General features: G+C 37.5%; 5 protein-coding genes and 2 pseudogenes across 9 annotated transcripts; 4 read left to right on the top strand and 3 right to left on the bottom strand.

Moving 5' to 3' along the window:
* Positions 1-119: 119 nt before the first annotated feature.
* Positions 120-4,009, top strand: LOC145902400 (conserved oligomeric Golgi complex subunit 7-like). The gene is made up of 7 exons (XM_082990349.1): positions 120-557; positions 803-963; positions 1,022-1,112; positions 1,171-1,298; positions 1,732-2,357; positions 2,740-2,858; positions 2,933-4,009. Exons 1-7 carry the CDS (start codon positions 300-302, stop codon positions 3,896-3,898), a joined length of 2,349 nt encoding a protein of 782 aa, XP_082846475.1. The 5' UTR covers positions 120-299; the 3' UTR covers positions 3,899-4,009.
* Positions 4,010-4,633: 624 nt separating this feature from the next.
* LOC145902871 (uncharacterized) lies at positions 4,634-7,392 on the top strand (annotated as a pseudogene). The gene is made up of 10 exons (XR_014402629.1): positions 4,634-4,802; positions 4,864-5,052; positions 5,235-5,339; positions 5,513-6,017; positions 6,135-6,271; positions 6,329-6,429; positions 6,493-6,579; positions 6,650-6,806; positions 6,865-7,085; positions 7,148-7,392. The product of XR_014402629.1 is annotated as an uncharacterized LOC145902871 (transcript).
* Positions 7,393-7,411: 19 nt separating this feature from the next.
* LOC145902870 (uncharacterized) lies at positions 7,412-10,583 on the bottom strand (annotated as a pseudogene). Its single transcript, XR_014402628.1, has 4 exons — positions 10,567-10,583; positions 10,161-10,362; positions 9,104-9,255; positions 7,412-9,038 (listed from the first exon to the last, which is right to left on the bottom strand). The product of XR_014402628.1 is annotated as an uncharacterized LOC145902870 (transcript).
* On the top strand, positions 10,435-13,915 carry LOC145903918 (ATP-dependent RNA helicase DDX39A). 2 transcript variants are annotated; one of them, XM_082992105.1, is made up of 11 exons: positions 10,435-10,529; positions 10,743-10,962; positions 11,022-11,149; positions 11,250-11,342; positions 11,489-11,672; positions 11,953-12,071; positions 12,742-12,873; positions 12,949-13,083; positions 13,174-13,293; positions 13,467-13,614; positions 13,683-13,915. In XM_082992105.1, exons 2-11 carry the CDS (start codon positions 10,764-10,766, stop codon positions 13,694-13,696), a joined length of 1,272 nt encoding a protein of 423 aa, XP_082848231.1. In that variant the 5' UTR covers positions 10,435-10,529; positions 10,743-10,763; the 3' UTR covers positions 13,697-13,915. The 2 variants fall into 2 exon arrangements, with proteins under 2 accessions (XP_082848231.1, XP_082848232.1); XM_082992106.1 differs by having other exon boundaries at positions 10,442-10,529; positions 10,752-10,962.
* Positions 13,916-15,653: 1,738 nt separating this feature from the next.
* LOC145904016 (kinesin-associated protein 3-like) lies at positions 15,654-20,912 on the top strand. The gene is made up of 18 exons (XM_082992226.1): positions 15,654-15,792; positions 16,009-16,140; positions 16,667-16,815; positions 16,881-17,108; positions 17,182-17,318; positions 17,470-17,653; positions 17,890-18,071; positions 18,130-18,292; positions 18,359-18,465; positions 18,837-18,932; positions 19,019-19,153; positions 19,223-19,388; positions 19,475-19,600; positions 19,673-19,773; positions 19,893-19,976; positions 20,093-20,261; positions 20,438-20,540; positions 20,607-20,912. Exons 1-18 carry the CDS (start codon positions 15,755-15,757, stop codon positions 20,746-20,748), a joined length of 2,442 nt encoding a protein of 813 aa, XP_082848352.1. The 5' UTR covers positions 15,654-15,754; the 3' UTR covers positions 20,749-20,912.
* On the bottom strand, positions 20,111-24,529 carry LOC145904017 (glomulin-like). 2 transcript variants are annotated; one of them, XM_082992227.1, is made up of 14 exons: positions 24,266-24,529; positions 23,747-23,960; positions 23,447-23,612; positions 23,259-23,376; positions 23,131-23,200; positions 22,847-23,058; positions 22,682-22,769; positions 22,437-22,626; positions 22,253-22,382; positions 21,820-21,996; positions 21,632-21,755; positions 21,423-21,499; positions 21,048-21,186; positions 20,111-20,248 (listed from the first exon to the last, which is right to left on the bottom strand). In XM_082992227.1, the coding sequence occupies exons 1-13, from the start codon at positions 24,371-24,373 to the stop codon at positions 21,103-21,105; spliced, it is 1,758 nt and encodes a 585-aa protein (XP_082848353.1). In that variant the 5' UTR covers positions 24,374-24,529; the 3' UTR covers positions 20,111-20,248; positions 21,048-21,102. The 2 variants fall into 2 exon arrangements, with proteins under 2 accessions (XP_082848353.1, XP_082848354.1); XM_082992228.1 differs by having other exon boundaries at positions 21,423-21,496; positions 24,266-24,528.
* On the bottom strand, positions 24,357-26,599 carry LOC145904018 (protein odr-4 homolog). Its single transcript, XM_082992230.1, has 11 exons — positions 26,460-26,599; positions 26,317-26,394; positions 26,130-26,246; positions 25,920-26,069; positions 25,726-25,857; positions 25,450-25,644; positions 25,263-25,385; positions 25,110-25,206; positions 24,937-25,049; positions 24,706-24,880; positions 24,357-24,638 (listed from the first exon to the last, which is right to left on the bottom strand). The coding sequence occupies exons 1-11, from the start codon at positions 26,553-26,555 to the stop codon at positions 24,571-24,573; spliced, it is 1,344 nt and encodes a 447-aa protein (XP_082848356.1). The 5' UTR covers positions 26,556-26,599; the 3' UTR covers positions 24,357-24,570.
* Between the last annotated feature and the right edge of the window lie 375 nt (positions 26,600-26,974).

The raw sequence follows: 26,974 nt of genomic DNA, 5'->3' as shown, positions 1-26,974 counted from the left end.
AGAAACTCAGTTGTGGAAGTTAAACCTTGTTGTGAAACGCTGCTCATTGAAGCGGAACGTTTTTGGTACAAATTTAATTTAGGATTCTGCCAGAATGACAATAGTAAGTTGGCAATCGGAAAAGGGGGAATACTATTACGCCGGGTCACGAAGTTTTTGCCGAACTGGAAGCTGTGTAACAGTATCGTGTGTCTTCCTTGTAATGAACGATAATGTTTTTGAATCGAATAGAGCATAACATTACCCACAGGAATTCTAAAGTTTTCCTGTGTGCAAAAAATTGGTCTTGAATTTGGTCAATGGATTTCTCCAAGTTTTCTGACGATAATTTTGACGTTAAAGACTGGGTAAACAACGTCTTTCGCGCCCAGCAAGATGAGAAACAACGAGAAGCATACACGGCGACCCTTGTGACTAAACTACAGAGATATATTCAAGAAGTAAACAAGTCTTTGGAAGATACTTCCCAACAATCCGTAGCTAGTTTACCTCGTGTACTACGAGACGTTGAGACACTCAAACAAGAGGCCACATTCCTATGGCAACAAATGCAACAAGTATGGTGGTGGTTTTGTTGTAAATTGTAATAACAAACTTATGACAAGCAAACCTAAACAATAGTAATAAATTGTGTATAAGCTGCAGACAGATGGCCACTGTTTCGACCTAAAAGGTCTCATCAGTGCAGCTGGCCATCTGTCTGCAGCTTATACACAATTCATATTTTTGGCTCCACATTGCTTATCAATAGTAATAAAGTTAATAAACTGAAGAACAATAGAAATGAAACTAAGGTTTGTAGGTAAAAGATGAAATTCGAAGTGTTGAACAACGGACTTCTCATTCCATGCAAGTTCTTGTGAATGTAGACACTGTGCGGTCAAGAGTGGAAAAGGCTTGTGCTGCTTTGAAGGAGGCAGACAACTGGTCAAGTCTAGCATCAGCGGTGGAAGACATCTTTAAGTATGTCATATTAGTACAACAAATGTCAAAGTTATTCATCTAATATTTGCACACATAGATCTGGGGATGTGGAGGCAATTGCTGCTCAGTTGCAAAGCATGAGGGCTAGTTTGCAAGTCTTGAGGAATAGTCCAGATTATGATGACAAGGTCAAGTGCCTTTGTACATGGATTATAACGTAACTTAACAAACTCTTTTAACATGTAGGTAATGCACCTGGAAGCTCTAAAAAATCGGTTGGAGTCCAGCATGAGTCCACATGTGGTAGCAGCATTTATGCAACACAAAACTGATGAGGCTAAGCGCTATTATGCAATATTCAAAAGTCTTGACAGGTACATGCTGAGAATGACAATTTGAGTTGATTTGTCATTTGTGGTCATTTTGTTTTGTAAATATTCGACTAAAACCTACAAAAACATATTTAACAGCCACAGGTTCCAAAATGAGGCATTGACACAATGAGTATTAAAATGAACATTATACTTTAAGCTGTTTTAAAAAAAGTACCATTAAAAATTTACAAATTTTAAAAAGTTGGAAATATCTAATGTAATTTTAGGGTTTATTTGTCTTTAAAAAACGTCGATGTCACATTGCTTCACAATGGTTTGCATGAGAACCATTAATTATCTCTTAAAAATCATCTATCGGTATTGGATTATAAAGTCTTGTAAGAATCTTCAGAATGAAATTTTTGCATAAACCTGACATTAATGCAGTTGCCAGATAAAAGGTATACATTCTTATCTTTCAACTGTTTTGTAGAGATGTGGAACTCAGAAACTACTATCTCAAGTGCCATCGTGCTCAAATCTCTTCAAAATGGCAGGACATTGTCAGTGGTGAAAATGATCCATCCAAGGCAACTGAACTGGATGATGTGACTCTTCTCAATGAATTTTATGAGCTTCTTTTATCAATTTGGCACATTGAAATGAAGTGGTGCACAACCGTGTTTGGCAAGGAGGCCTCTGCAGCCATCATAACACAGTTAATTCTTGAAGTCATGTTATCAGTCGAATCTGGGCCTGCTGCACTTGTAAACAATAGTCTAACAGGATTGGCTCTGGAGAGGTTGGACATGCTTACTCGTCTGTTTGTGTCTACAGACAATTTTGTTCTAAACCTAAAACAGGTTTTTGCAAAAGATGTTGTGATAGAAAATTTGGACAGTGCAGTGATGAGCAAGCTATCGGATGCTGTTTGGCACCCCTTTATTAATCCCCTCCTTGAGTATGAAACTATGGAGACAGAAGCTTTGCTTTCAGGGCTTGCGAATATTTCTTTGGATGCACCAGATGTCATTGACCTTGTACAACTTCTGGATTCTTCAGTGAAAAAGCTTTTTGATGAGGCTGCTATTGGAATGAACAGATGTGCAAAACTAACGGGTATATATATATTTTTTTTAATTGGTTGGCTATTGAGTTTTGTACATTTTCGAAATATGTTTAACTTTTGTGGCACCCAGCAATAGTTTTGCGAAGACTTTTTTTATATTTTTGCCATTAGTTGTAAATAAGTTACACTTTATTGTAAGCTGATCATCCCTAAAGCCTTTGGGCCCTAAATTCCTCGGCAGTTTAACCCTTACTGGACTCAGAATTTGTTTACATTCATTAAATTTTTTGAAACTAATTGCAAATGTTCAAAACTTGACCATGTTATATCACTAGGGAAAATTAAGTGTCAGTATAATAAAATAAATGATTATAATGATGCTGATCATTTGTCACTCTTGTTTTTTTATCACATATCTATACTTTTTACTAGGATTTTTGGGATCATGCGATCTTCTTGTTGCATTAGAAAAGTACTTCACTGAATACTGTAACAGATTTTCTCGACAGCTCAGAACAATAGCAGCATCGTTTGGGTTCAAAAAGGGCCAGGTTTGTTTTTGTTTCATTTTGCCAATTTCAACATATTTTGTAACTTTGATCAATTGATATCTCGATTTGTGTAGAATTATGAGAATGTGGATGGGGACAAAATTGATGATGAAAACTGGACAGTCTTCCAGCACTGCGTGCGTATTATTGCTACTTGCGGAAAGATATTACTCCGCTTCGAAGATTTTCGCGGTTCATTAGCGACTACTATGCTCACACAAACCTCTGAGCACGCTGCAAAGTACGACGGTGGATCCAAACCTTCGTCGTTTACGCTGCCCTGGGAGAGGTACAACTACCTTGTGCGCGTTGACTCGGCAAAGTACAACCGCCTGCGTGATTTGGTAACCAACGTTCGTGACAATGCTGCAGGGCATCTTCTTAGTGAAACCAAGCAATGCGTGAACGATTTAAACCAACAGGCGCAAAACTTGGCATTTGATGTCGCTTTTGCGCATGTGAAACGCCAGCTGTCCTCTGTCCCGCTGCTTTCAGCCACACCAGAGGAAGGGGACGCGATCGTTTCTCAGAGCGAAATGCCGATGTTTAGCGTCTCACCGAGTGAGCATGCGACACACATCGGACAGTACTTGATGACACTCCCGCAGCACTTGGAGCCTTTCGCCGCAGTGGAAGCCGACGAGAAGGCGGAGAATCAAGCGCTGGAAATGGCACTTCGAGCCGGCAAGTTGCCTTTCCCGCCCAAGCCTGGGGAGGATGAGCTAACGGAGACGGAAATGGATAACATGTCAGACCAATGGCTTGGTGCAATTGTTCGAGCTACAGAGCAAACGTATATACAAGCTGTAACCCAAATTGAAACGCTTGGCACTGACGCGGCTCGTCAGTTGGTAGCCGATTTGGATTACATGGGTAATGTGGTAGATTCTCTTGGCCTTTCCACCTCCAAGCAACTTTTAAAGCTGCGCGAATTACTGAACATTCCACAGTCCGATGTAAGCCAATTTCGTTCGTCTGCAGTTGGTACGTCGCATCGAATGGCGAGCACAGTGGCGGCTATGCGAGGAATCACCTTGTAAATCTATATATGTTAGTCTATTGTCAGCTTTGATGTCAAAACCTGTGCAATGTCGCATTGACTTGTGAAAAAGAAATATATTTGTGCTGATTGTCGAGTAGTCAGAAATAAATTTCTTGTATCTGCATCGTAGTGATTTGAGAGGACATTTAAAAATGGCTACACAAAAATTTGTGGCTAGTATTCAAAAACATTAAACACTTATAGTAGAGATATTACCCCCTGTCAGTAATGAATAAGGCTTGGTCGAGAGCCCGGCTAGTATGGGGCGCCGTTTTGAAAAAATTAACTTGCCGCAACATAGCTATTTTTCACAATGGCATCAACGCGCCTTTTTGAAAAATATTAACTTGCCGCAACATAGAGCTAAGTTGCGGCAAGATAGCTAAGTTGCGGCAACATAGTGCTAAGTTGCGGCAAGATAGCTAAGTTGCGGCAACATAGAGCTAAGTTGCGGCAACATAGCTAAGTTGCGGCAACATAGTGCTAAGTTGCGGCAAGATAGCTAAGTTGCGGCAACATAGTGCTAAGTTGCGGCAACATAGTGCCAAGTTGCGGCAAGATAGCTAAGTTGCCGCAACATAGAGCTATCTTGCCGCAACATAGTGCTAAGTTGCGGCAACATAGTGCCAAGTTGCGGCAAGATAGCTAAGTTGCCGCAACATAGAGCTATCTTGCCGCAACATAGTGCTAAGTTGCGGCAACATAGTGCTAAGTTGCCGCAACATAGATCGAAGTTGCTACAAGATCGATATGTTGCCGCAAGATAGAGCTAAGTTGCTGCAAGATATCTAAGTTGCTGCAAGACAGCCAAGTTCCCCCAACATAGAGCCAATGTGTCGCAACGTAGAGCTAAGTTGCTGCAAGATAACGAAGTTGCGCATTATAAAGCTTTGTTGCCGCAGGTTAGCTAAAAATTTGCCGGCGCTTTTTATCGCGTTATACTTAATATATATTTTTAATAAGGTAACGTAGGTAATGGAAACCAAGAGCGAATATACGGAGTTGGAAGAGGCGGTGCAAAGATTGGCCACAGTTGTTAATACCTTGGCAAGGGACCGAGCCGAACAGGACAATGATTGCAAATCTGCCTCATCTTCTGGATCTGCACTGCCTAAAGGCCAGTTGGAAAAAGTAAAGAAACCCCCCAAAATTGTAAATACCCCTTAGGGGTCGGGTAAACACAAATGTTAATTTCATGTTCGAAATGTGTTATTCCCAATAGAGGTAAAACTCACGAAAAAGTTTATATCATGCCAAGTTGTATACCCTGTCACTGGGGACGCAGTTAACTACTGTATTTTTTTCTTTCCAACCACTGTGTGCTTTGTTGACAGAATTCTTCCTTTCAAAATGAAATCAGAGGTAGTGGTGGACGTATCTTTGGGGCTGATAAAACAAGCTATTCCACCTTTGTAGATGATGATGATGACTTTCAACCAGTAAGTAATTTACTTTACTGCTGTAGATTGCATAACATTTAGCTTTGATGTGCCCGTAACATATGGTATATCCAAAAGTAGCATATCCAAAAACATTCCAACTAGTTATAAATAACTTGGCTAGCATTATGCAGTAAATGTAATATTCTAATGCTGTTCTTTAATTTTTGCAGGAGTGTAAAAGAGTTTTCTGTCCATTAAACTCGACAGGAAAAAAGGTGGAAACCAGTTGCAGTTAAAGGTGGTCGAAAACTCAAATACAAAAAAACTGATAGACATCACTTTTGTTCAAGAATTGTTGTATGTATTCCACTTCAAGAATTTTCACAAGGCATACAAAGAATAAATGGTGATTGGTTTATAACAATACCAAGATGTCAAAAAAAGATGAAGACAATGGGATTACACCATGTTATACAAATTAACAGTGTATGGAATATGACTGAAATGCAAACAGCCATCATCAACGCTTTTAAAGATTGCTTCATTTCATTTTCCACTTTTCAATACTTGTTGCTCAAACCAGGCCTTAATTTGTTGACGAAGGCAGTATCTGAGGATGGATTTATATGGAATGCAAGAGCTGTGCTTGCACTAAACACACAAAAAAATTATATCAGTTCAGAAGATGCCCTAGCAATTAAAACTGTGGAAATTGCAGTCAACAATTGTGACATGGTTTGTAAGATAATAACCAACTATTACAAAAATAAATCGATCAAGACTAATTATTGAATATGTCCATGTCATATGTAACATGTTATGTATCACTAAATATCTACTTATGATTGCAAGCAAACACAGGAAGATGCTCTGTTGACTGAAGAAACTAGTAACAGTGTTGAAGTTTCTGAAGAGAAGGAAAATTGCAATCCTTTACCGGATACATCATTGGTTGGTTCCATAACCGCGACAGAATCTTTGATTTATCGGTAACGTTAAATAATTCCTATGCCTAAAAAAATCTTCCAATACTAAATGCTTTTTAGTGAGTATGTCAACTTGGTGTCAAGTTGTGATGAACCTCCAAACTATTCCAGTGATGATAGTGATGGTGACCTGCAACAGGCAATTCAGCAGTCATTACTGGGTAACAAACAATATTATGTGGATTCACTTTTGAAAATAATGCATTGTTACAATGGCATTGCAGGAAATTGCATGACACTGCCACCGCAGAACAGTGCCTGGAAACTTTGCAAGAAAACATTGATGAACATGCTGTCAATAAGTTCAAAAGGTTTTACCATATTGATGTTGCTTTCTTGTTTTCGAACAGAAGTGTTTTATTTTGCAGATAAAAGATACAGAATCACTTTGTGAACTCAATGATTGTTTGTTAAACTCACATACATTTTTAAAACTTGCTGGCTATCACACACACTGTACAAACTTAAATGACAAGAGCAAAATTATAAATAATGCAATGAAATTTTATACCGAAGGCAAGAATGAACCACTTACCAGGTTTGTAAAACTATGTATGTGATGCTTTACATTGTTACATTAGGCACATGCTGTTTAGGTTTACTACAGGTTTAAATCAAACTGGTCTTCTGGACCAAATGAAAAATGCACCTATTGCATTTGAAAAGTATTTCATGGCAATTAACGGTAGTGAACAAATTTCAGCCGACAAAATTAAGGCTATCTTTAACCCCACACTTTCTGAGGCTGGAAGTAACAGAAGAAATAAAGAAAATTTGGTGATGACCTGGTGGAAAAGCTTCTTAGATGATGTGGAAGGTGCCAAGTTATTTTTGTTTTAAAAAGTTGCAGTTTGTGAAATATATACTTTCTTTCTTTAGAAAGAGATTCTGAATGTTCACTTCAAGGCATATTAGTGTTTGCAACTGGGGCAGATGAAACACCTCCGTTAGGATTTTTTCCAAAGCCTTCTCTACAGTTACTGAATAGTGAATCATCCCCTTTTCCCCTGGGAAATACTTGTGCTAATATTATCAGCATTCCCATGGGACATAAGGATTATGACACTTTCAGAAGCAAAATGGAATTTGGCATTTGCAATTCGCCCGGCTTTGGGAAAGTTTAAAGCAATTGAATAATTTTGGTTGGATATGCCCAAAGAACACCAGTTGTATATGGGATGCATTACCTTGGCTAGTGTGAATTACCATGTACCAATAAGTATTAAGTACCTCAAAGCATTTTCAAACATGACCTGATGTACATTTGAACTGGTTTTATGTTAGTACACTATAGCCTGAGTGCAGTGTTTGTTAAATGTTGTTTTGTTTATTGCAAACTGTGATTGTCACCAAGCTATTTAATTAAATTTGTGAAAAGTTATACTACTTCCATGTTCTTTATTTATTTTGACTATGTACACAATTAAATTTCTAGCATATAACAACCCCTTGTGTGTAGCAATTGTTTGTTAAAACTGTTTTAAAGACCAAAACTATAATGTTCTGTAAGATATTGAGTGTCTGTACTGGATATATTTGAATGTTAATGTGGCCTTAACATATTGTGACAAAACCACTGTAAAATATGAGTAACATTGACACTTTCTGATTTGTATTGTTTGTTAGCCTCAATTTGCCACATACCTCAGTACTACATACACTGTCATATCTTACCTGCTACAGAATCGTTTTTAAATCATTTGAATACAGCCGATATTTTCTGTTCATTTTCAAAATAAATCATGAAAACTTGTGATGTATGTATTAAGCAGTACGGTATGCATGTAATGTAAAACTACTAAACAAGTGTCAAAGTAAAAAAACAAAGCATTCACTGTTCAACAAGATAGTTACTAACAAATTCAACAGCACACTTGTATTTGTTCATTCATTTAAGTTTTGTAATACACCTTCAGGCAATTGTAACAAATTTGTTTCAACATCAACATTGCTAGTACTTGGGTATATTATGTCACTATTATCAATTTCATCAAATGGGTTTAGCGCCTGAAACTGTAATAGGTGGCGATTCATGTAAAAAAGTTGCAAAGGTGATTGATAATTTTCAGTTGAAAGGACATGGTGGTTTGTTGCAGTTACAAACTCCGCCAACCTTTTGTTTATGATATCTTTGTACACAAAATGGAGACAGTAAAGATGTACAGAGTTCATAATATCCAATATGTGACACTCCTCAAGGTATGAGAATTCATTGTGAAACCTATTCACAACTTGAGAATTAATATCTCTGTTGAGTCGCTCAATTCGTTGATTGTGCACTGAACTTCCAGTAACCACAGATTTGCTGTTAAGCCTTCTTTCATACATATACCTCCACACATGAACATTTTCTCCACCAAAATCACTTCGAATTTTTAGTGGCAAACCAAATTTATCCACAGCTTCTTCAAACAAGTTTAAAACAGTCACTGACTTATTGTTATCTGAGCAGTGGCAGTAGGTAATTAACCTACTGTATCCATCTATTCCAGCGTGAATGACAAACTTCCATCTAATTAACTTGTGAGTGCCATCTATATGCCAAATGTAGTTAGGACATGGAACTGTATATTTTCTTCTGGCAATGGTTGTAAGTTGTCGTGCTTTTATTCCCTCTTCATCAACTCTATGCAAACCAGATCGAAGCCTTTTCCTTTGTACAAATTTACCCTGTGCTTTAAGGTGTCCATTTACCATAACTTCCCCAGATGCAGGATGGTTTCCTTTTACATTTCGTAATGTGGTGTCAAGATCCTGATCTGATATTGAACTGCACGAGGATAGATATACACCAGTTAAATAAAGCTTTAACTAAGTTATTTCCACCTGCCATACCTGTAAGTTGGTTTTTCCAAATTACATTCACATATAACTCGTTTCAATGTGGGTCTGGATATTTCAAGCAATCGGCATATATCACTAAATTTTATTCTTAGAACCAAAAGTTGCTTGAGATGTTCCACATCAACTTGCTTCCGATGTCGCCCCTAGAATATGCACAGATAACAGTTTACGTTTATCATTTCTATAGCTAAGTTGCGGCAACATAGTGCTAAGTTGCGGCAAGATAGCTAAGTTGCCGCAACATAGAGCTATCTTGCCGCAACATAGCGCTAAGTTGCGGCAAGATAGCTCTATGTTGCGGCAACTTAGCTATCTTGCCGCAACTTAGCACTATGTTGCCGCAACTTAGCACTATGTTGCCGCAATTTAGCTATCTTGCCGCAACTTAGCGCTATGTTGCGGCAAGATAGCTCTATGTTGCGGCAACTTAGCTATCTTGCCGCAGCTTAGCACTATGTTGCCGCAACTTAGCTATCTTGCCGCAACTTAGCTCTATGTTGCGGCAACTTAGCTATCTTGCAGCAACTTAGCACTATGTTGCCGCAACTTAGCTATCTTGCCGCAACTTAGCACTATGTTGCCGCAACTTAGCTATCTTGCCGCAACTTAGCACTATGTTGCGGCAAGATAGCTCTATGTTGCGGCAACTTAGCTATCTTGCCGCAACTTAGCACTATGTTGCGGCAACTTAGCTATCTTGCCGCAACTTAGCACTATGTTGCGGCAACTTAGCTATCTTGCCGCAACTTAGCACTATGTTGCCGCAACTTAGCTATCTTGCCGCAACTTAGCTCTATGTTGCGGCAAGATAATTTTTTTCAAAACGGCGCCCCATAGGCTAGAGGTGATATAAGTAAGTAGGGATTTATTTGATATCTATGTATTTTGATTTTTTTTCTGCAGCGCATGTAAGTAATTTTGCTGGAAAATAAAAGATTTCACTGAAATTGTTTGGCAGTAACTGAAAAATAACTACATGAAAATTTTTAAAATGAGTGCCAACTGCTGTTCAAACTATTTCCTGTCGCTGCAACCATAGTATACTCACAAATATACTATGTTGCAACCAGAATGTTACGTTGTCTATGCTGCAACCACACTGCAACCACTCTACAATTACAATGTCTGTTTGCGTCACAAGCCGGAATTCTTTGCATTTCTTTCTCTGTGGACCGTTGATTTGATACAAACAATGAAACAAAAGCAAAAAAAATGGTTGGCAGTTTTGGGACAAGCGCACAAAGCAAAAACTTTAGATTGCCTTTTTCTATCGCGCCTCTTTCGAAAGCCACGCTGCGCGCATTATTCTTATCACGTGATTAGAACACCCGGATGTTCAGTTGGCGTGCTTATAAATCGGTAAGCAAAGAAGCTACTTCATTTCGTCGTTTTTATCTTCGTGAATCTTTGTTTAACGGTGAGTTTTTCGTAAAATATGCGGTTTCGTTAATTACTTGTCGTATTGTGACATTATATAAATTGTTAATGCTTCGTATTGTTTTGTATTCGAAAAGTAATGTAGGAATTGTATGCCAAATTTTAAACATTGTTGAGCAACATGTTTTCCGTCTAATGCAAATGTATGTGTAGTGTGGTATCGTGGAAAATAAAAAAAAATATTGAAATATAGGTTTAACAGAAACTTCTAACCATGACTGATGCTGATGAACTGTTGGATTACGAAGAAGATGAACATGAAGCGACCAATGATTTGGTGCCCGGAAAAGACCAGAAGAAAGATGTGAAGGGTACATATGTATCTATTCACAGTTCTGGTTTTAGAGATTTTTTACTTAAACCTGAACTTTTGAGAGCTATTGTGGACTGTGGTTTTGAACATCCTTCTGAAGGTTAGTGCGTGTAGTTTTGTTGGTAGTATTAGTGGTTACATTTATGTGTTTTTATTTAGTTCAAAATGAATGTATTCCACAAGCTGTTCTTGGCATGGATGTTCTCTGTCAGGCTAAGTCTGGTATGGGTAAAACTGCAGTTTTTGTGTTGGCAACATTACAACAGCTGGAACCTGTTGATGGACAGGTATGTAAATCGTTTTTTTTTTAGTTTCCTTTACATCAGTGGTTTCCATCAAATGCCATTTTGAAAAATATATAAATAAATAAAATTGTGGTTATTGCAGGTTTCTGTCTTAGTAATGTGTCACACAAGAGAACTGGCATTCCAGATCAGCAAAGAGTATGAAAGATTTTCAAAATACATGTCGACCATCAAGGTGTGTGTACTGAGGTTAATTGTATACTTAAAGCCATAGAATAGAATTGTAAATCAGTCAAAATAGTTGGAAATAATGTTATTTGATTTATTTTATAAAAAAGTAAGTTACCACCTTAAATTTTGACTGAATTTTGCATTTGATAGGTTGCAGTGTTTTTTGGTGGGCTGCCTATCACAAAAGATCAAGCAACTCTAAAAAGCAACTGTCCCCACATTGTTGTTGGTACTCCAGGCAGGCTTCTTGCCCTTATTCGATCAAACTCCCTTAACCTAAAAAACATCAAGCATTTTATTCTGGATGAATGTGACAAAATGCTGGAACAACTAGGTATGTGTGAAGTTCATTTGGTGGCTGTATATCATAGTTAATTAAACCGAGGCTAGAGTCACATGACATTGGGTGTGAAATTGTCACTATGCCTGTTGTGTGCTTAATGTCTCGAATAACAAGTCCCATGAGACCTTATCCATCGTGCAACGTTTTATCCTTGTACGACCACAAGGATTTCATACATTTGAAACTTAGTTTTCTTTTAAGTATCAACAACACTGCACCAGATTTTTTTTTATCAGTTAAAATGTATATATATCATAATTTTTATTCTTAGATATGCGTCGTGATGTGCAAGACATCTTCCGTTTGACACCACATGAGAAGCAAGTTATGATGTTTAGTGCCACCCTGAGCAAAGATATTCGACCAGTTTGCAAGAAGTTCATGCAAGATGTAATTAAAATTCCTGCAGCCTGATGGGTGTTTGCACACCTGTGCCAATAGTTCGGGCCAGTCAATCGGTTTCTTGTGCATATTTCTCAGCAACCTGCGAGGGTGTGCTGCTCTACCATGGGGGGTGTACTTGGGGACTTGTCCTGGGGGGGCAGTGACATTCATGATCTCAAGATATCTGTTGTTCCTGGCAATTATCTTCAGTTGTACCTGCTGGTGCGACTGAGCACAAAACCAAACATATCTTCTATTTCTCCAAACCTCCATAAAATATACCCACCCCTTTACCTTGAAAAAACCTTACCCTACATTGGTACCATCTTGGTATGCATATTCTGTAAATATTACCCCTTTTCCTTTCATCATCACAAATCGTTGTGGATAATTGTGTGGAAATGGATGTGTATGGAGGATAACGTTCTTCCTGATACTACGCTTACTGAATTCTGGAGTTATGGACAAGAGAATGGTGTGATTTCATTGAAGAAATGCACAAATTCGGATCCATTGACAGATTGGTTTAACGATTAAATACCAAGAGCCATTTACTAATTTATTCTTGTTTTTTTTGGGAAAAAAAATCATTAAATTAACAAATCAAGTTAAATGTTGAACTGGAATTTTAACTTGATATGCAATTAGTGGCTAATGGGTGTTGTTTCAATTGCAGCCCATGGAGGTTTATGTTGATGATGAAGCCAAGCTGACTCTTCATGGTTTACAGCAACATTATGTCAAGCTCAAAGATAATGAAAAGAACAGAAAGCTGTTTGATTTGCTCGACACTTTAGAGTTCAATCAGGTATTTGTTTCCTTAGTTCAATGTAAGTGAAATAGTGTAAATAGACTGTAACTAATCAATTATAATTTTCTCAAGGTGGTTATCTTTGTCAAGTCTGTGCAAAGATGTATGGCATTGGCTGAGTTGCTAAAAGAACAAAACTTCCCAGCAATAGACATTCACAGAGCGATGAACCAAGAAGAGCGTTTGAGCAGATATCAGCTGTTTAAGGTACACAATTAATCACTTGTGATCAAAACTGGTGTTCTTTTTATTTAATAGCATGCTTACTGTAAGAGTTTTTTTTCTTTGGTGTTACAGAACTTCGAACGTCGTATCCTTGTAGCCACAAACTTGTTTGGAAGAGGCATGGATATTGAGAGAGTCAACATCGTTTTTAACTATGACATGCCAGAAGATTCCGACACGTACTTGCACAGAGTAAGTTAGTAGACTACTTTTGCGCTGACCATTGTGATGAGCTTATGATTAAAATACTTGCTGTTCACATTCAGAATCTTTGTGGTGATAACTTTTTCATATATGAGGCTACATGAGGTTTAACTAGTATGCAACCCTGTTACTAACAAGTCTAAGTCAGTTTTTTGCTGCAGGTGGCGCGAGCTGGAAGATTTGGCACCAAGGGTTTGGCCATTACCTTCGTTTCAGATGAAACTGATGCAAAAATTTTGAACGATGTTCAAGATCGTTTTGAAGTCAATGTCACTGAGCTGCCAGACGAGATTGACATTTCTGCATACAGTAAGTGACATTTGAGGAGTGTTAAGCAACTTTTTAAACACATTTTTCAACAAATACCTGTTTTGCAGTCGAAGGTCGTTGAGCGTCGTCCAACAATCTATTCCAAATGAAGCGACGAAGTTGATTAATAGTTGTACATGGTGATGGTCACGTTGCTCATATTTGTAGCCGGTGTGTACTAGAATATACCAGTCGCCTCCAGAGGGAATCGTCACTTGTCTTTATTGATGGTATAGCCTATATCGCTTAATGTGAATTTTTGTTGATTTGCCACTTTTACAATGGAAATAAAATCTTACGATTTTTATTGCTTTTGTGTTTTGTGTCGAAGTAATGACAGACGTACCCAGTTGTTCTCCCCACTTTTTACGTGTGTAGCACTTTTGAGAAGAATCCTAAATAAGCTTGACGTCTGTTCTAATCTAACCCAATAGTTACCTCCATTTGCCGTTGTTTAATTTGTGGTGCGAGGCCCGTAAACTCAACGTCCACGGTTTAAGAATCTCCGGTGTAACCCAAGCTGCCCATTGCTATTGTAAGGTTTGAACCTCACCAGCAAACCGTTGTATCCGAATAAACAGTTTATTATCAGGCTGTGGGAATAAATCCCAAGCCGGCAAATAGCTTGTAGAGTCTCAGTAATAATAGCAGTGTAACAGTAATACGGTAGAACAAGTAGAATCGAATGGAATCAAATAGAATGAATTTACCGGTCTAAACTGGGCTTTTTAAAGCTCTCCATACTGAGAGCTGATTGGTCAATAATGTCACGTGATATCACCAGGCGCTTGAAGTAATATAATACAAGAGCATAAAATACAGTTCACATCAAGATTATCTGTGGGAACGGATATAGATGATTCACGCGTGCTGTATGAGCAGTCACTTGTTCACACATTCTGTTGCACAATAGCGGAAGGAGTTGATCCTCCTTGTATTATCTGGGACGCATTAAAATGGGTATTTTAATGCAAGTATATATCCTGTGAGAACATTCAACCGGTATAGTCATTTAGGTCAAATCTTGCGAAAAATTTAATACATTTGGTTACGAGCTTGCACATGCTTGTGCAATGCTGCACACACAATGGATTATGCAAAACCTGTGCAATGTTGCACACAAAACATTACTAAATACAAGCACTGATTTCTGTGACGTATGTTACACAATCATGGTTCACACTAAGAGCATGTCTGGGGAATTTGACTTGTCTAATTCGAAACATTTTATTATTATGTTTGAACTTGGTCTTTTAAAACCACTTTCTATTCTAACATTTACATTCCGTCTTCCTGACGCCATCGCTATTTATCTCGCTTGCGTTACGTCTTTTAACTTGCGCTACTTCTTCTGGGTCTTTGTCGCATAATCACAGCAATTATCTCTTTGTTTCTGCCTCTAATAAACGGGTCTTTTAGTGTCACAGATCAGTCCAGAACGGTTTTAGTCTCAGACCGACCTTTAGGTCCAAGAACAAACCATCGTTGTTGATGTCTGGTTTTCGGCGATGGAAGACCTTCGAATCGTACATGCAGGATCCTACACATGCAAATGTTCTACGCATACACATCTTATATGGCTTTAAGTCAAAAAGATGTGTTTTCTATTACTATTTATTTACTTTAAAATATACACACAAAGTTAATATTACTTCGTTTGCATGTAACTCAAGTTTGAAGCAATACAAGGCTTGTTTATTTTAAATTGTCGAAATTGACAGATCGACGGCAGTTTGCCTATTTAACAACTGTCATGCTAAAACTGTAGTGTTTCTTTCATCTTTTGCAAAATAAATTTTGGGAATCCAATATTTACATCATAGAAAATTACCCATGATTTTGTGCCCCAGTTTCCGATTAAATAACCGCTTGAAATAAGGCAACGCAATAATTGCTTTGTATAAAGTTATTCATGAAAAATACCAACATATATTCAGAACTGAAAAGGGAAAAAATGGAATCAATTTGTGCAGTGTTTAAAGAAAATAGTTGTATCAACAAAAAAACCCGTACTTCCTCCTCAATCTTTTGTATTTTTTAGGTTTGTGATCCATTTTAATCGATTTTCTGGTAATGTTTGTTTGAACATGGTTTCTTAGGCCTAAGTTATGTAAATTTGTACTTTAACATTCCAATAAAAATGATGATGCAGACAGAAGATGCACGCTACCTGAAGCGGTAGGGTTTTGTTGTTGTTGTAAGCTTACTTGGACTTACATTCTTTTGCAAGTGTGTGTACATTTTTGAAATATATGTAGCTATAAAAAATGATGGCAAGAACAACAAATGTGATTTAAATATAACAATATGCAAAACAAACGAAACACATTTGCAACTCCTATGAAAGACTGGTAGTAATCTTAATGCTATATAACAAGCTTGTATGTTCTGTAGTAAAGTCAAAGGTGGAAACATTGATGTACATCCCACGGAGAAGGCAATAATTGTCAATTATGAAGTGGAGGCGACTATTTTGGGGGAGATGGGAAATCCAATGCTTGGGGAGAAAAAAGAATGCCAAAAAGTGTAAGTTAACAACTTGTTTGTTGTGCAGGTGCAGGGCATACAGCTGTTATGATTTGGAGGTTCATCCATTTGACACTGCTATTATAGTTTTGTACAACTACACAGATTACAAGTACAACGATGATGATGTGATAGGTAACATTTTGTCAGAAGGAAGAAAGCAAAAAATGTAAGACGTCAAAAGGTAGCAGCAATATATATATGTTAGCAATAGTAAGTGTAGGCGGGGTCAGTAGAAAGAGAAACAGCTCATATTGTCACACAAACACAGCATAGTTATATTTTTTTGAGAAGTTGGATGGAGATAATCTTCAGAAAAACTTTATGATAGGTTTGTTACAGGTTGTATTTAAGGGATAAAGATAGTTCATTCAGGTAGAACAATGTATGTTAAAGTATGTGGTATATTGTGCAGTTTTGCAACAGGGTAGTAAAGGATTTTACAAAACATTTGTATTCTATTTGTTTTTAAATGGACTTTTCATTTTTTCATCTACTCAAACAGAACATAACTTTTACCATTTAGCATACAGCTAAAAAGCCTCAATGCCACCACTGACATCAGTGCTCTGGCCCGTGAAATTCTTGAACAATGCAAACTTATTCACCCTGCCAAGTTGCCTGAAGTGGAACAACTTTTGTATTACCTTCAAAATCGAAAAGAGGTCACAAAACGTAAGTGTGTTCCAGGTTATGTAGCATTAGTAAAGAGGACCAGTGATGTACATAATTTCATTTAGTGCCTGCTGACAAGCTTCATAAGAAAAGACCATTGCGCGGCCTTTTGGATCCAGCACCAGATTGCGTGAATGACATGAGCATTCTTAATGGTGAGTTGGCCAGTGTCAACAACATTGACGAATACGTTGAGCTTCTGTATGAAGAAGTTCCATCCAAAATAAAGGCATCTGCATTAATCCTTCAACTGACACGAAACCCGGACAATTTGGAGGAATTGATTCAGCATAGTTAGTGATTAAATACCGCCTTTGTTTTAGTTGTGGAAAGAAAAAACATTTCTTAAACTTTTTTGATTGCTAGATACGGTACTTGGTGCCTTGACCCGTGTTCTTCGTGAGGATTGGAGAAAGAGCGTGGAACTGTCAACAAATATTATGTACATATTTTTTTGCTTTTCTTCATTCGCTCAATTCCATCACATTATAGCGCATTACAAGGTAAGAGCTTATATACTCACAACAAGTTCTGCCAAAAAAGTACCAGTTTACATAAAACTTATTACACCTCAGATTGTGCAATATAAAATATCGGAATATAGTTTCTTAACTGCAAAGAAGTATGTTTATTTACATTTCTGGTGCACTTTAGATTGGTGCTCTGTCAATGACCATAGCTGAACATGAGCTTATACGACATGAAACATGGAGAGAAGATGTGGAAAAGAAAAAGTTGTCCCTGAAAGATGATGCAAACCAACAAGCAGAAAAAGAGTTTGAAAAAGCCCAGAAGAAATACCAAGGCCTTGTCAAAAAGCAAAACCAACTTTTGAGAGGTTGGTTTTAATAATATGTCTAGTTGCAAATATAATATATGTTTTCAATCAAAACAACTTTGAATAATAAAATAATGTAATGTGTGTGTTGCTTTGTCACCCAAGTGCAGTCAACATTAGTGGCAGCACCATTCAATTTCGGATGCTTGTGTCAATAGAGACAAAGTATAAGTAAATCTATATTTTACGATTTTGCTGTCACCCAGTTTGTATTGATGCCACATTTCCATTATTAGTTGCATTCTATCTTCTTCTCAATCTGGCTGAAGATCCAAAAGTGGAGGCCAAAATGAAGAACAAAGGAATTGTGAAAATTCTAATTAAAGCCCTTGAAATCAGAAAAAACACAGATCTTCTTATTCTTGTGCTTTCATTTTTGAAAAAGCTCAGTGTTTTTGTTGAAAACAAGGATGAAATGGTAATGTTGAAAAAAAATCTCTAATTTAAGTTTTTACAATTCTGTGGTTATATTTCAGGCAAAGTTAAACATTATCCAACTACTTGTGCCATATGTTCCATGTGAAAGCGAGGACTTAATGGGGCTTACTTTACTGCTTTTACTAAATCTATCGTTTGACTCAAGCTTAAGGCAAAGCATGATGAATGTTGGGTTTCTGCCCAGAGTTGCCAACATGTTGGGTAAAACATTTACAATAGGCTGTGTAGTTGCTTTAAACCTGCTCCTGAACTAAATAAACTACTTAGGCTCACCAAATGAAACGCACAAGGCTATAGCCATGAACTTGCTCTACCAACTCAGTTTAGATGACAAGGCAAGATCCATGTTTTCTTATACTGACTGCATTCCACAGGTAAATATTAACAACACAGTCCAAATGCTTGAGAATTGATTCTGGGAATTATTTCCCATTCTGTTGCAATTTGGCCCCGAAGATTTCCACCTTATTATACATATAACAACTGTCTAGGAAACTTTCGTTTCAGGTTAAAATCTTTCAGTCTTCTTTAATTAGACATATACATTTCGCTTCGTTAAAAGCTTCATCAGTGTCTTCAAGATTCTATTTGAATAAGACACTGATGATGCTTTTAATGAAGCGAAATATATATGTCTAATTAAAGAAGACTGAAAGATTTTTACCTGAAACGAAAGTTTCCTAGACAGTTGTAACACTGTCCAAAAACTTAAATAGTCAAAAGTGAACTTTTGTTTGTATTTTAGTTAATGGAGATGGTGTTCAAGGCCCCAGAGGGAGCAGTGAACATTGATTTAATGGCACTCTGCATCAATATTGCAACAAAAAAACGCAACACCCAGGTTTGTATCACATATATATATGAATATACTGATTTATATAATATTCATGATTGCTTATGTACACACCTTGAACATGTTATCTTCAGATGATTTGTGAATGTCAAAATAAACTGGCTCTGAAATATTTGGTGAAGCGGTCATTTAAGTACAAAGACGTTTTGTTAATCAAGATGCTTAGAAACATGTCCGACCACACAGGACCGACTAAACCTTTATTTGTGGTAAGCATGTGGTTTTGCTTTGGCAGTATGTTACAGATTTAACGATGTTTGTGTTGCTCTTCTTAAAAGGACTTTATTGGACATTTTGCGAATGCCCTTAAACGGGAAAAGAATGAGGATTTTGTAATCGAGTGTGTGGGAATATTAGCCAACATGAACTTACCCAACATTGATTTTGAGCAAATTTTGGAGGAGTGCAAGTTGATTCCTTTTATACAGAAGGTTTTGAAGCCAGGTAAATAATGTTTCCAAGTTATTTTGAAGTCATGTAACAAAAAATAGCATATTGTTTAATATTGTATTTTGTCAAACTCTTTACAGACGAAGCTGAAGACGACTTAGTTTTGGAGGCGGTCATTCTTCTTGGAACAGTGGCTATTGATGGGAACTGTGCGACAGTTCTGGCCGATTCTGGCGTAATACAAGTTTTAATAGACCTCCTTAACGGTAAAAAAACGTACAGTAATCCATCATGTCAAGTACACATGTGATATTAAATGTTTTGTTCTTGTAACGCAGCAAAGCAAGAAGACGACGAGTTAGTTTTACAAATCGCTTACGTATTTTATCAAATGATCTGGCACGCAGAAACCAGAAACGTGATCATTTCCAAAACACAGGTAGGTGTCAAACAGTTGCGAGGCCTTGTTGCTGTGGGAAGAACGTACTACAAAGATCAAAACCTTGTGCACTGCACAAGCTCACTATTAACTGGATGAAAATTTTTGAATGTTTGTAGGTACCGGCGTATCTGATTGACTTGATGCACGACAGGAACACAGAGATTAGGAAAGTTTGCGACAACACCCTTGATATGATAATGGTGAGTTAGCGCAGATCAAATGGAGAATATTTTCCCAATATTTATTGGCATATAGCAAAAACTCGCGTAACGTTAACATACAGCAATTTTAAGCACCGGAATATTTCGACATACAGGAGTACGACGAGGGGTGGGCGAAACGCATCCAATTGGAAAAGTTTCGTTGGCACAACTCGCAATGGATTGAGATGGTCGAAACACAACAACATGACGAGGGGGTGGACGACATCTACGACGATCTTCCTCCATATCTCCATGACGACGATCTGCTTCTGTACGAACCAAGTGAGTACAAATTAAACGCTTTTGCTTGAGGTTAGATAATGCACTACTTGTTTTTGTGTGTATGTTCTATAAAGCCACTGGGTACCGGACGTTTACTGGAATCTTACTGGTGTTTCGTGAACATTTTTACAAATAATATGCAATTGTTGTGGTCTGACTGACAAAATATATTGTAGACTTCGATGAGGACGTCCTAATGGAAAACGGAGCCCTCAAACCAGAATATATCGATGCCGAGGAGTTAAGAAACGACTTTGCGGCGCGAATGATTCCTGCAGGGTAAGCTTGCTTTTTAAGACCGACCATACCGACCAACTACTTCTAACGTCATTTGATGTCGCACAGTTACCTGCAAGGATATGATCCCGACCACGACCCACGCTTTACAATACATGACGACGGCCTAGATATGGACGGCTATTACCCTGTACAATCGTACGCCAGACCAAGTTCGCCCGACTTTGTGGCTTACCACAACACATACTGACGAAAACCAGATGACTGAGACACACATTTGGAGACGAAACGGACGAGATCATATTTTGTTCCTATTCCGTTTACCCTGTGGTTCGTGACTCGCATTGTCGTGTCGTTGTTGCACTGTGATTTTATTGTACACATTAAATACGTTTGATGTCAATAAAATATATAAAATCAGGGCCTTTCTGGTACCATAAAATAAATATCTAGAGGTCCGACCATGCATCGTCTACAGATACCAACCAGTTCAAGAACGAAGCATTAAGTAAAATACATTTAACAAGGGCTGGTGTAAAGATTAACTACCTGAAGAATGTAACTTGTGACCGGCAGCATTGACAACATTACATGTTCACGTTAACTAAGGCTTCTTGTCCATAATTTCCTGCAATCTTACGCAGACTGCTTGCATCATATCAAAACCATGCACTGCACTTTGAAGCATCTGAAATTGCAAACGTCAAGATGTTGAAAAAACTTATATGTGCGTAATTCACAGGAGAGATTTGAAGCGAAACACGCCCACAGTCAATCGAAGACATGCAAACTTTAACGATGATTCGGTGCATTTTCTCACTGCTTCGGGGATGCAGTTCAAGGGTTATTAAAAAGAAGCGGTTGATGGTTTTCAAGTGATGCCGAAAAAGTTATGAATCACTGCGTTAGGAATATATTACACACCTGAACACGATGTTCTGGTGGCACGGATGGTAGATTCACACCGTTAACCGTAAACTGTGGCATCGGTCCTTGTTCTGCTTCACAAAAATAATTGAGTGTCAAATTTAACAAGGAACCTAAAATCTTTTTTTAATTCAATGGTTGTAATACATAGAAATTAACGGTCTTCATTATCACATGTTGAAGTTTAAGGTAAGGTGTTTACCAACCTTTTGACGGCAAAGACTGTTTTTTCATCTCGTCGCGGAAGTGCATCCGTGACAAGTTGATGTCTGTGCGAAGTAGATTCAAAAACTCGTTTTCTATCCGGGTGACTTTGTCCCAAATTCCTGTCTGAAACAAACGGCTGTTTCATCTTCGTGTTGGCAACTAACAAACCATAAAAGGTGCAATGTACCTTATTTTCGGTGTCGCGCAGAAACAGAAAACGCAGAAGGTTGAGAGAAGCCATGAGGCGATCGTACTCAGACAGAAGATCTGTTTCCGAACCAAGAGGCAGGGCGAGGCAAGCATCGAGAATTTTGTCGAAGTAACTGGGTTTGAGGAAGACTTCGCTTCCAACTGGAGGGTCGTCCTGTTGAAGTTTTAACGGTAATTTACGCCGCAACGATGGCGTTCCATAAAAACTCTTGCCAATACCAGAAGAACAATATTTTAGACGTTTGGGCGTCAGTATCACGGCAAATTAACATGCCTTTACACCCAAGATGCTTGTAACTTTATTACTAAACCAAGCTATTAAACGATGAATTAACTTTTCTGTGGCAGCGATTGACTTCACGTCACGTAAATATACCGTAGGTATAACAAAGCTCATTTATGTAGCCTACCTTCAAAATTTCCGATAGTTTGTCTTTATAATATACGGTCATGTATCCAACGACGCCAGAATGTTCTACCGTGATAATCAAGTGGTAGAAGAGGTTGAAGCGGTCATTCCAGATGAATTTGTCAACAAGTCTTGAAATGAACAACAGGTTAAAACACACCAACTACACTACCTCATAAACCTACTTGGTGAGAAATTGGGCAGCTCTCTGTCGCAATGTTTTCACGGGATTGTGCACTGCTACTGCTACTGCAGCTTCCAGAAGTTTCTTCGCTGGATGTTGAATAGGAACAGATTTTAACTCCTCATTCATATAACTGCATTCAAGAGATAGAGGCTCCAGCCTGTTGGAAACATGTCTACATAGGGCGAGGCCTGTAGATAATATAAGTAACCAGCTGATGTAACTATAATGCCAACTTCAATCTACCTTTATGCACCACAGTAGAGTTTGTCGATTTAAACAAGGCTAAAATAGATGGTATGGCACAAATAAATGCAAACTGTACATTCATAACCTGCAAAACAAAAGTAAACGATTATGAAAACAACCTATGAACAAAAGTGAGACATGACAACAAAAACTTTCCACTACCTGTGCAAGTTGATTGCTAAGATGTAAGTTGCAACACAGCATGTAAAGCACCAGCCCTCTCGCATTGGCAATTTTCTTATCTTCCTCCTTGGTCATTCTCCTATCATCTGGTATAAACACTTTCCAATTACACTCATGCCATAAGTCCCATGCTGAGTGAAGTTTGAGAATTAAATTCATCACGGAATGTGAAGCTTTTTCAACCTGATAGCCTTGAAAAACACGAGGAAAAAGTATTTCGGTGAAATTTTACTATTTTCTAGCTTGTCCTCATGCCAACGTACTCTCTGTTTGGTTTTCTTCGTCGTGAATCATATTCAACAATGATAACCTTTCCATCAAGCTACACAAAAACTAACAAAAAGTAAAGTTTGTGACTTGTTGAATTATGTAACACAATATTTACACTGACCAACATTATTTCTTGTTCAATAGCTGATAAATGAATTCTATGGATTAGATTATCAGAAAACTGTCCTGCTGCGATCGTTAACACTGAAGTGACCAATTGAGAACATTTTTCAACGAATCTGTAATGCCATAAAAAGTTTAGCATACAAAAATTTTGATTCTGAATAGGGAAGGTTGTAGTTCATTTACCTTGCTATTTTAAGTTCCTCCAAAATTTCTTTTTGTTTTTCTATCGGATCAAAGTTTTCGTAATTTGGAGTGTTCAGACTTTCACAGTAATAAATTAAGGAAGAAAAAACCATGCTTAAGTTGTAGCAGTGGTGCTTTTTGTCAGAATGCATCAACTTTTCCACAACTGCATAACAAACATATTTTGCCACAATATTTTTTCAAACATGACAATGTTAACAACAGTATGGGCCCATCTTTTTATTCTCAGAAACATATTTTAATATGTAACAAATACTACCACCATTTCCCATTTATTACCTATTTGCAAAGGTGGCAAAAGCATTTCTACAATTTCCAACACCTCCATGGGATCAAATTGCTCCAAAATTCCCAATAGAAGTTCCTTCGCATTTGAAATGTTGGCAATGTGATTGAACACATCTTGCACAATGAACTGGTCTGGTTCTGCAACCATTGTGTCTTTCAGATGTTTTACCAGCATTGTAAGAACATCCCATCCACTTTCAGAAACCTGAAACACGCTTACTCTTACAAAACTTCTGGAGGAACTGAATGTCATGCAAAGTGCTCACCACACAAACGTTAATTTCAAGCTGAAATCTGTCAGTCTTGGAAGATTCTATTTGAATAATACACTGAGGATGCTTGTTACAGAAGCAAAATATATTTGTCTTACATTAACAAGACTGACAGATTTTAGCCTGAAATTAACATTTCTTTGATTGTGGCATAATTGCACACGAGGTGGAAAATGTTAGGGTCAGTTGCAACAGAATGGGGAATGATTCCTAGAATCAATTAACAAGAAGTTCTCACCCCCTCCTGATTTTCTTTGCACAAACAAAATGTCCTCAACTCTGCATAACTGCTTTCCTTCAGAAAATTTTTCACACGATGTACAACAGTATCACCTTGTTCAGACATTGTATTTTTAAAATCCTAGAATACCCTGCAAGAAACAGGTCATTTAAACAACCACAATTCGGGTTTAGTGTCCAACAACAAAACTTAAAACCACAAGAATTAAATAGACACAGCAAAAATATCTCTTTCTTCAAACCATTCAACCATCTCAAAAAGCATATTGCACCACAAAACAATAACAAAATGCAATATATTCTTTAATCAGAAAAACTGAAATATGACAGAGCAGCAGCTAAAAATGCAGCACCGACAGCAAGAATTGCACCTGAAAAACATGTGTTGTTAAATGTCTCCACTGAGCAATTCGCATGTAAAGTGATTATTGTACACACTTAATGGGAATGAGCCTTGGGTATCAGGTTGAACTTGGATGTCTTCCGCAATCTCTGATTTCAATGGTTTGTCTATTTCGTTATTTTCCATTGTGTCAGATCGACATTCTATGTCCCTAAACATTTCAAGGCTAGCATCAATGTCTTCTGCAGTGGTAGTTGGATCAAAGATTGTCTAGAATTACGAGTTTTTAAGTCAGTGACTGGAGACCAAACATTGACATGACTAACTTGTATTCGTGAAACACAATCTTCCAGTGGTTCTCCAGAAAACACATACTCATAGAATTTAAAATCGTCTGAATTTGATTTTGGAAAGCAAACTCGTTTTGGAAACATAGTGTCTGTTAATTAGAAGATTGTTTTATAACCAAACAGAATACATATCTCATTGCACATCATACATTTTTGTGATGTAATACTCTGATTGAGGTCCTTAAGATCATCAGATAATAAAGAACAACGATGATAGACAGATTTTATAAGGTCATGCTTTAATACCTACAAGTAATATTGGGGTAAAACAACAACATAAGATTTCATCTGCATCACACAACCTCGACAGCATCAGCCACAGTGGCTTTTAATGGCACGTAAGCACAAGTGTATAAACATCCTGACAAGTTTAGTTTAGAACTTCCTTCATCAACATTCATTTCAGGTATGTTTATATCATCATGCTGCAAATAACAAAATACAGAATTTTGACACCAACCCATTTCATAGGTAACAAATATAACTTACCCCATTATGGAGATAAAGTTTGCAATGAAATGTTTTTCCAAACTTGGGATGAACTGTTTGTTTGTGCTTTTGCCTGGTGCCCTTTCCACCCTTGGTAACTGTTTCAGGATCTAAAACTTCACTTGGTTTCAATACGACATCACCAAATGTAACAATACCATTCATCACTTGGTCACCAAATGGCTTCACAAACTCCTTTGAATAAAAATAGGATCCAGTTAGAACGAAAACTCACTTCAATGTCTATACATGGATTTAAATATTGCTAGCAGAAACCTGCAATTGTTGCTTTGTGGATCCAGAAAGGTGATTCTTCAGAATGGAAACATTTATATCAACATTGGAATAAAGAAATGACCACCTGGTACACGGCTGCTGGTATTTCAAATCCACAGGTTTTGCCGTCGCCTTATTGGAAGGATTGCAGTTTAGGATAAACAGTGCAATGTTTTAAATGTATATTATGTTACCACTGGTTCGAGCACATTAAACTGCTTGCTGAAAATTGTTCTTCCAGTGGTGATGTCAAAATGTATTGCAGTCCATAACACAGGATCTTCGTTTGAGGGAAATTGGTAAGGGCATGACTGCTTGAGGAATTTGTAAGTGGAGTATAGAGCCTAGTTGGACAAAACCATTTTGTTGTTACAAGATTAAGATGACTACCAATATTTACTGACTTGTCTTAGAGATTTGTGGAGGGACTTTGCAGTGTCTGATTCTGCAACAGCAAATATTCCAATGACAGTAATACCACCAGGCAACACGTGGCTTACCTCCACAGCATGCCCAGCAACCTGAAGGACAAATTAAATATGTGTTGCCAGGAAACAGGGAATACAATCACAACATTTTCAAAAACTTTACCTGAGACACATCTTTATCTGTTTCAAGTGTTTGAGAGCTTTTAACAAATTTAATGACATAATCTTTGGTGCTTGTAGTCTAAACAAATGCATGTTTAGTTGCAACCTTGCTGACAAACCGCAAAAAAGTGATTTTTTTCGTACCTTTCCTATTAGAAGCCCAATGGTCGTCTCCTTTTTATCACTCCAACTTTGTATTCTCGAAGCAAGAGCTTCCTCAGCAACAAGTATTTTAACCATGCTACAGTTTTCTTCGATTTCTAATCCTATCCTATACCTGTTTTGGTGTAAAACAAACTCTGATTAATATAGTGCAACATTTCAAGTAGTGAAAGTACAATTAAATGCATAATTGGATGCAGAAGCTTTTCAAACAAATCAACTACCACAGCACAAAAAGCAAAAATATAAATGCATATAAAGAACTGCTGAACCTTGTTTCACAATGTGTATATTATTTCATAATATTGTGTATCATACAACAGAAATGTGAAAAATAAAAGAACAACTTGCATTAAGGCAGACAATATTTTCTGAGCAACCACTTTAAAAAGATAAAAGCACAATTTAAAAAGAATATGATGCATATATGTATAATGGTGATTCATTTAGATCTTGACATAGCAAATATTAAAAAAAACACAATGCATTGTTGTATG

The sequence above is a fragment of the Ascidia mentula genome, chromosome 5, assembly GCF_947561715.1.
Source record: "Ascidia mentula chromosome 5, kaAscMent1.1, whole genome shotgun sequence".
NCBI lineage: Eukaryota > Metazoa > Chordata > Ascidiacea > Phlebobranchia > Ascidiidae > Ascidia > Ascidia mentula.
The sequence above is the reverse complement of the archived record's forward strand: the minus strand, read 5'-3'. Positions and strand labels throughout refer to the sequence as shown.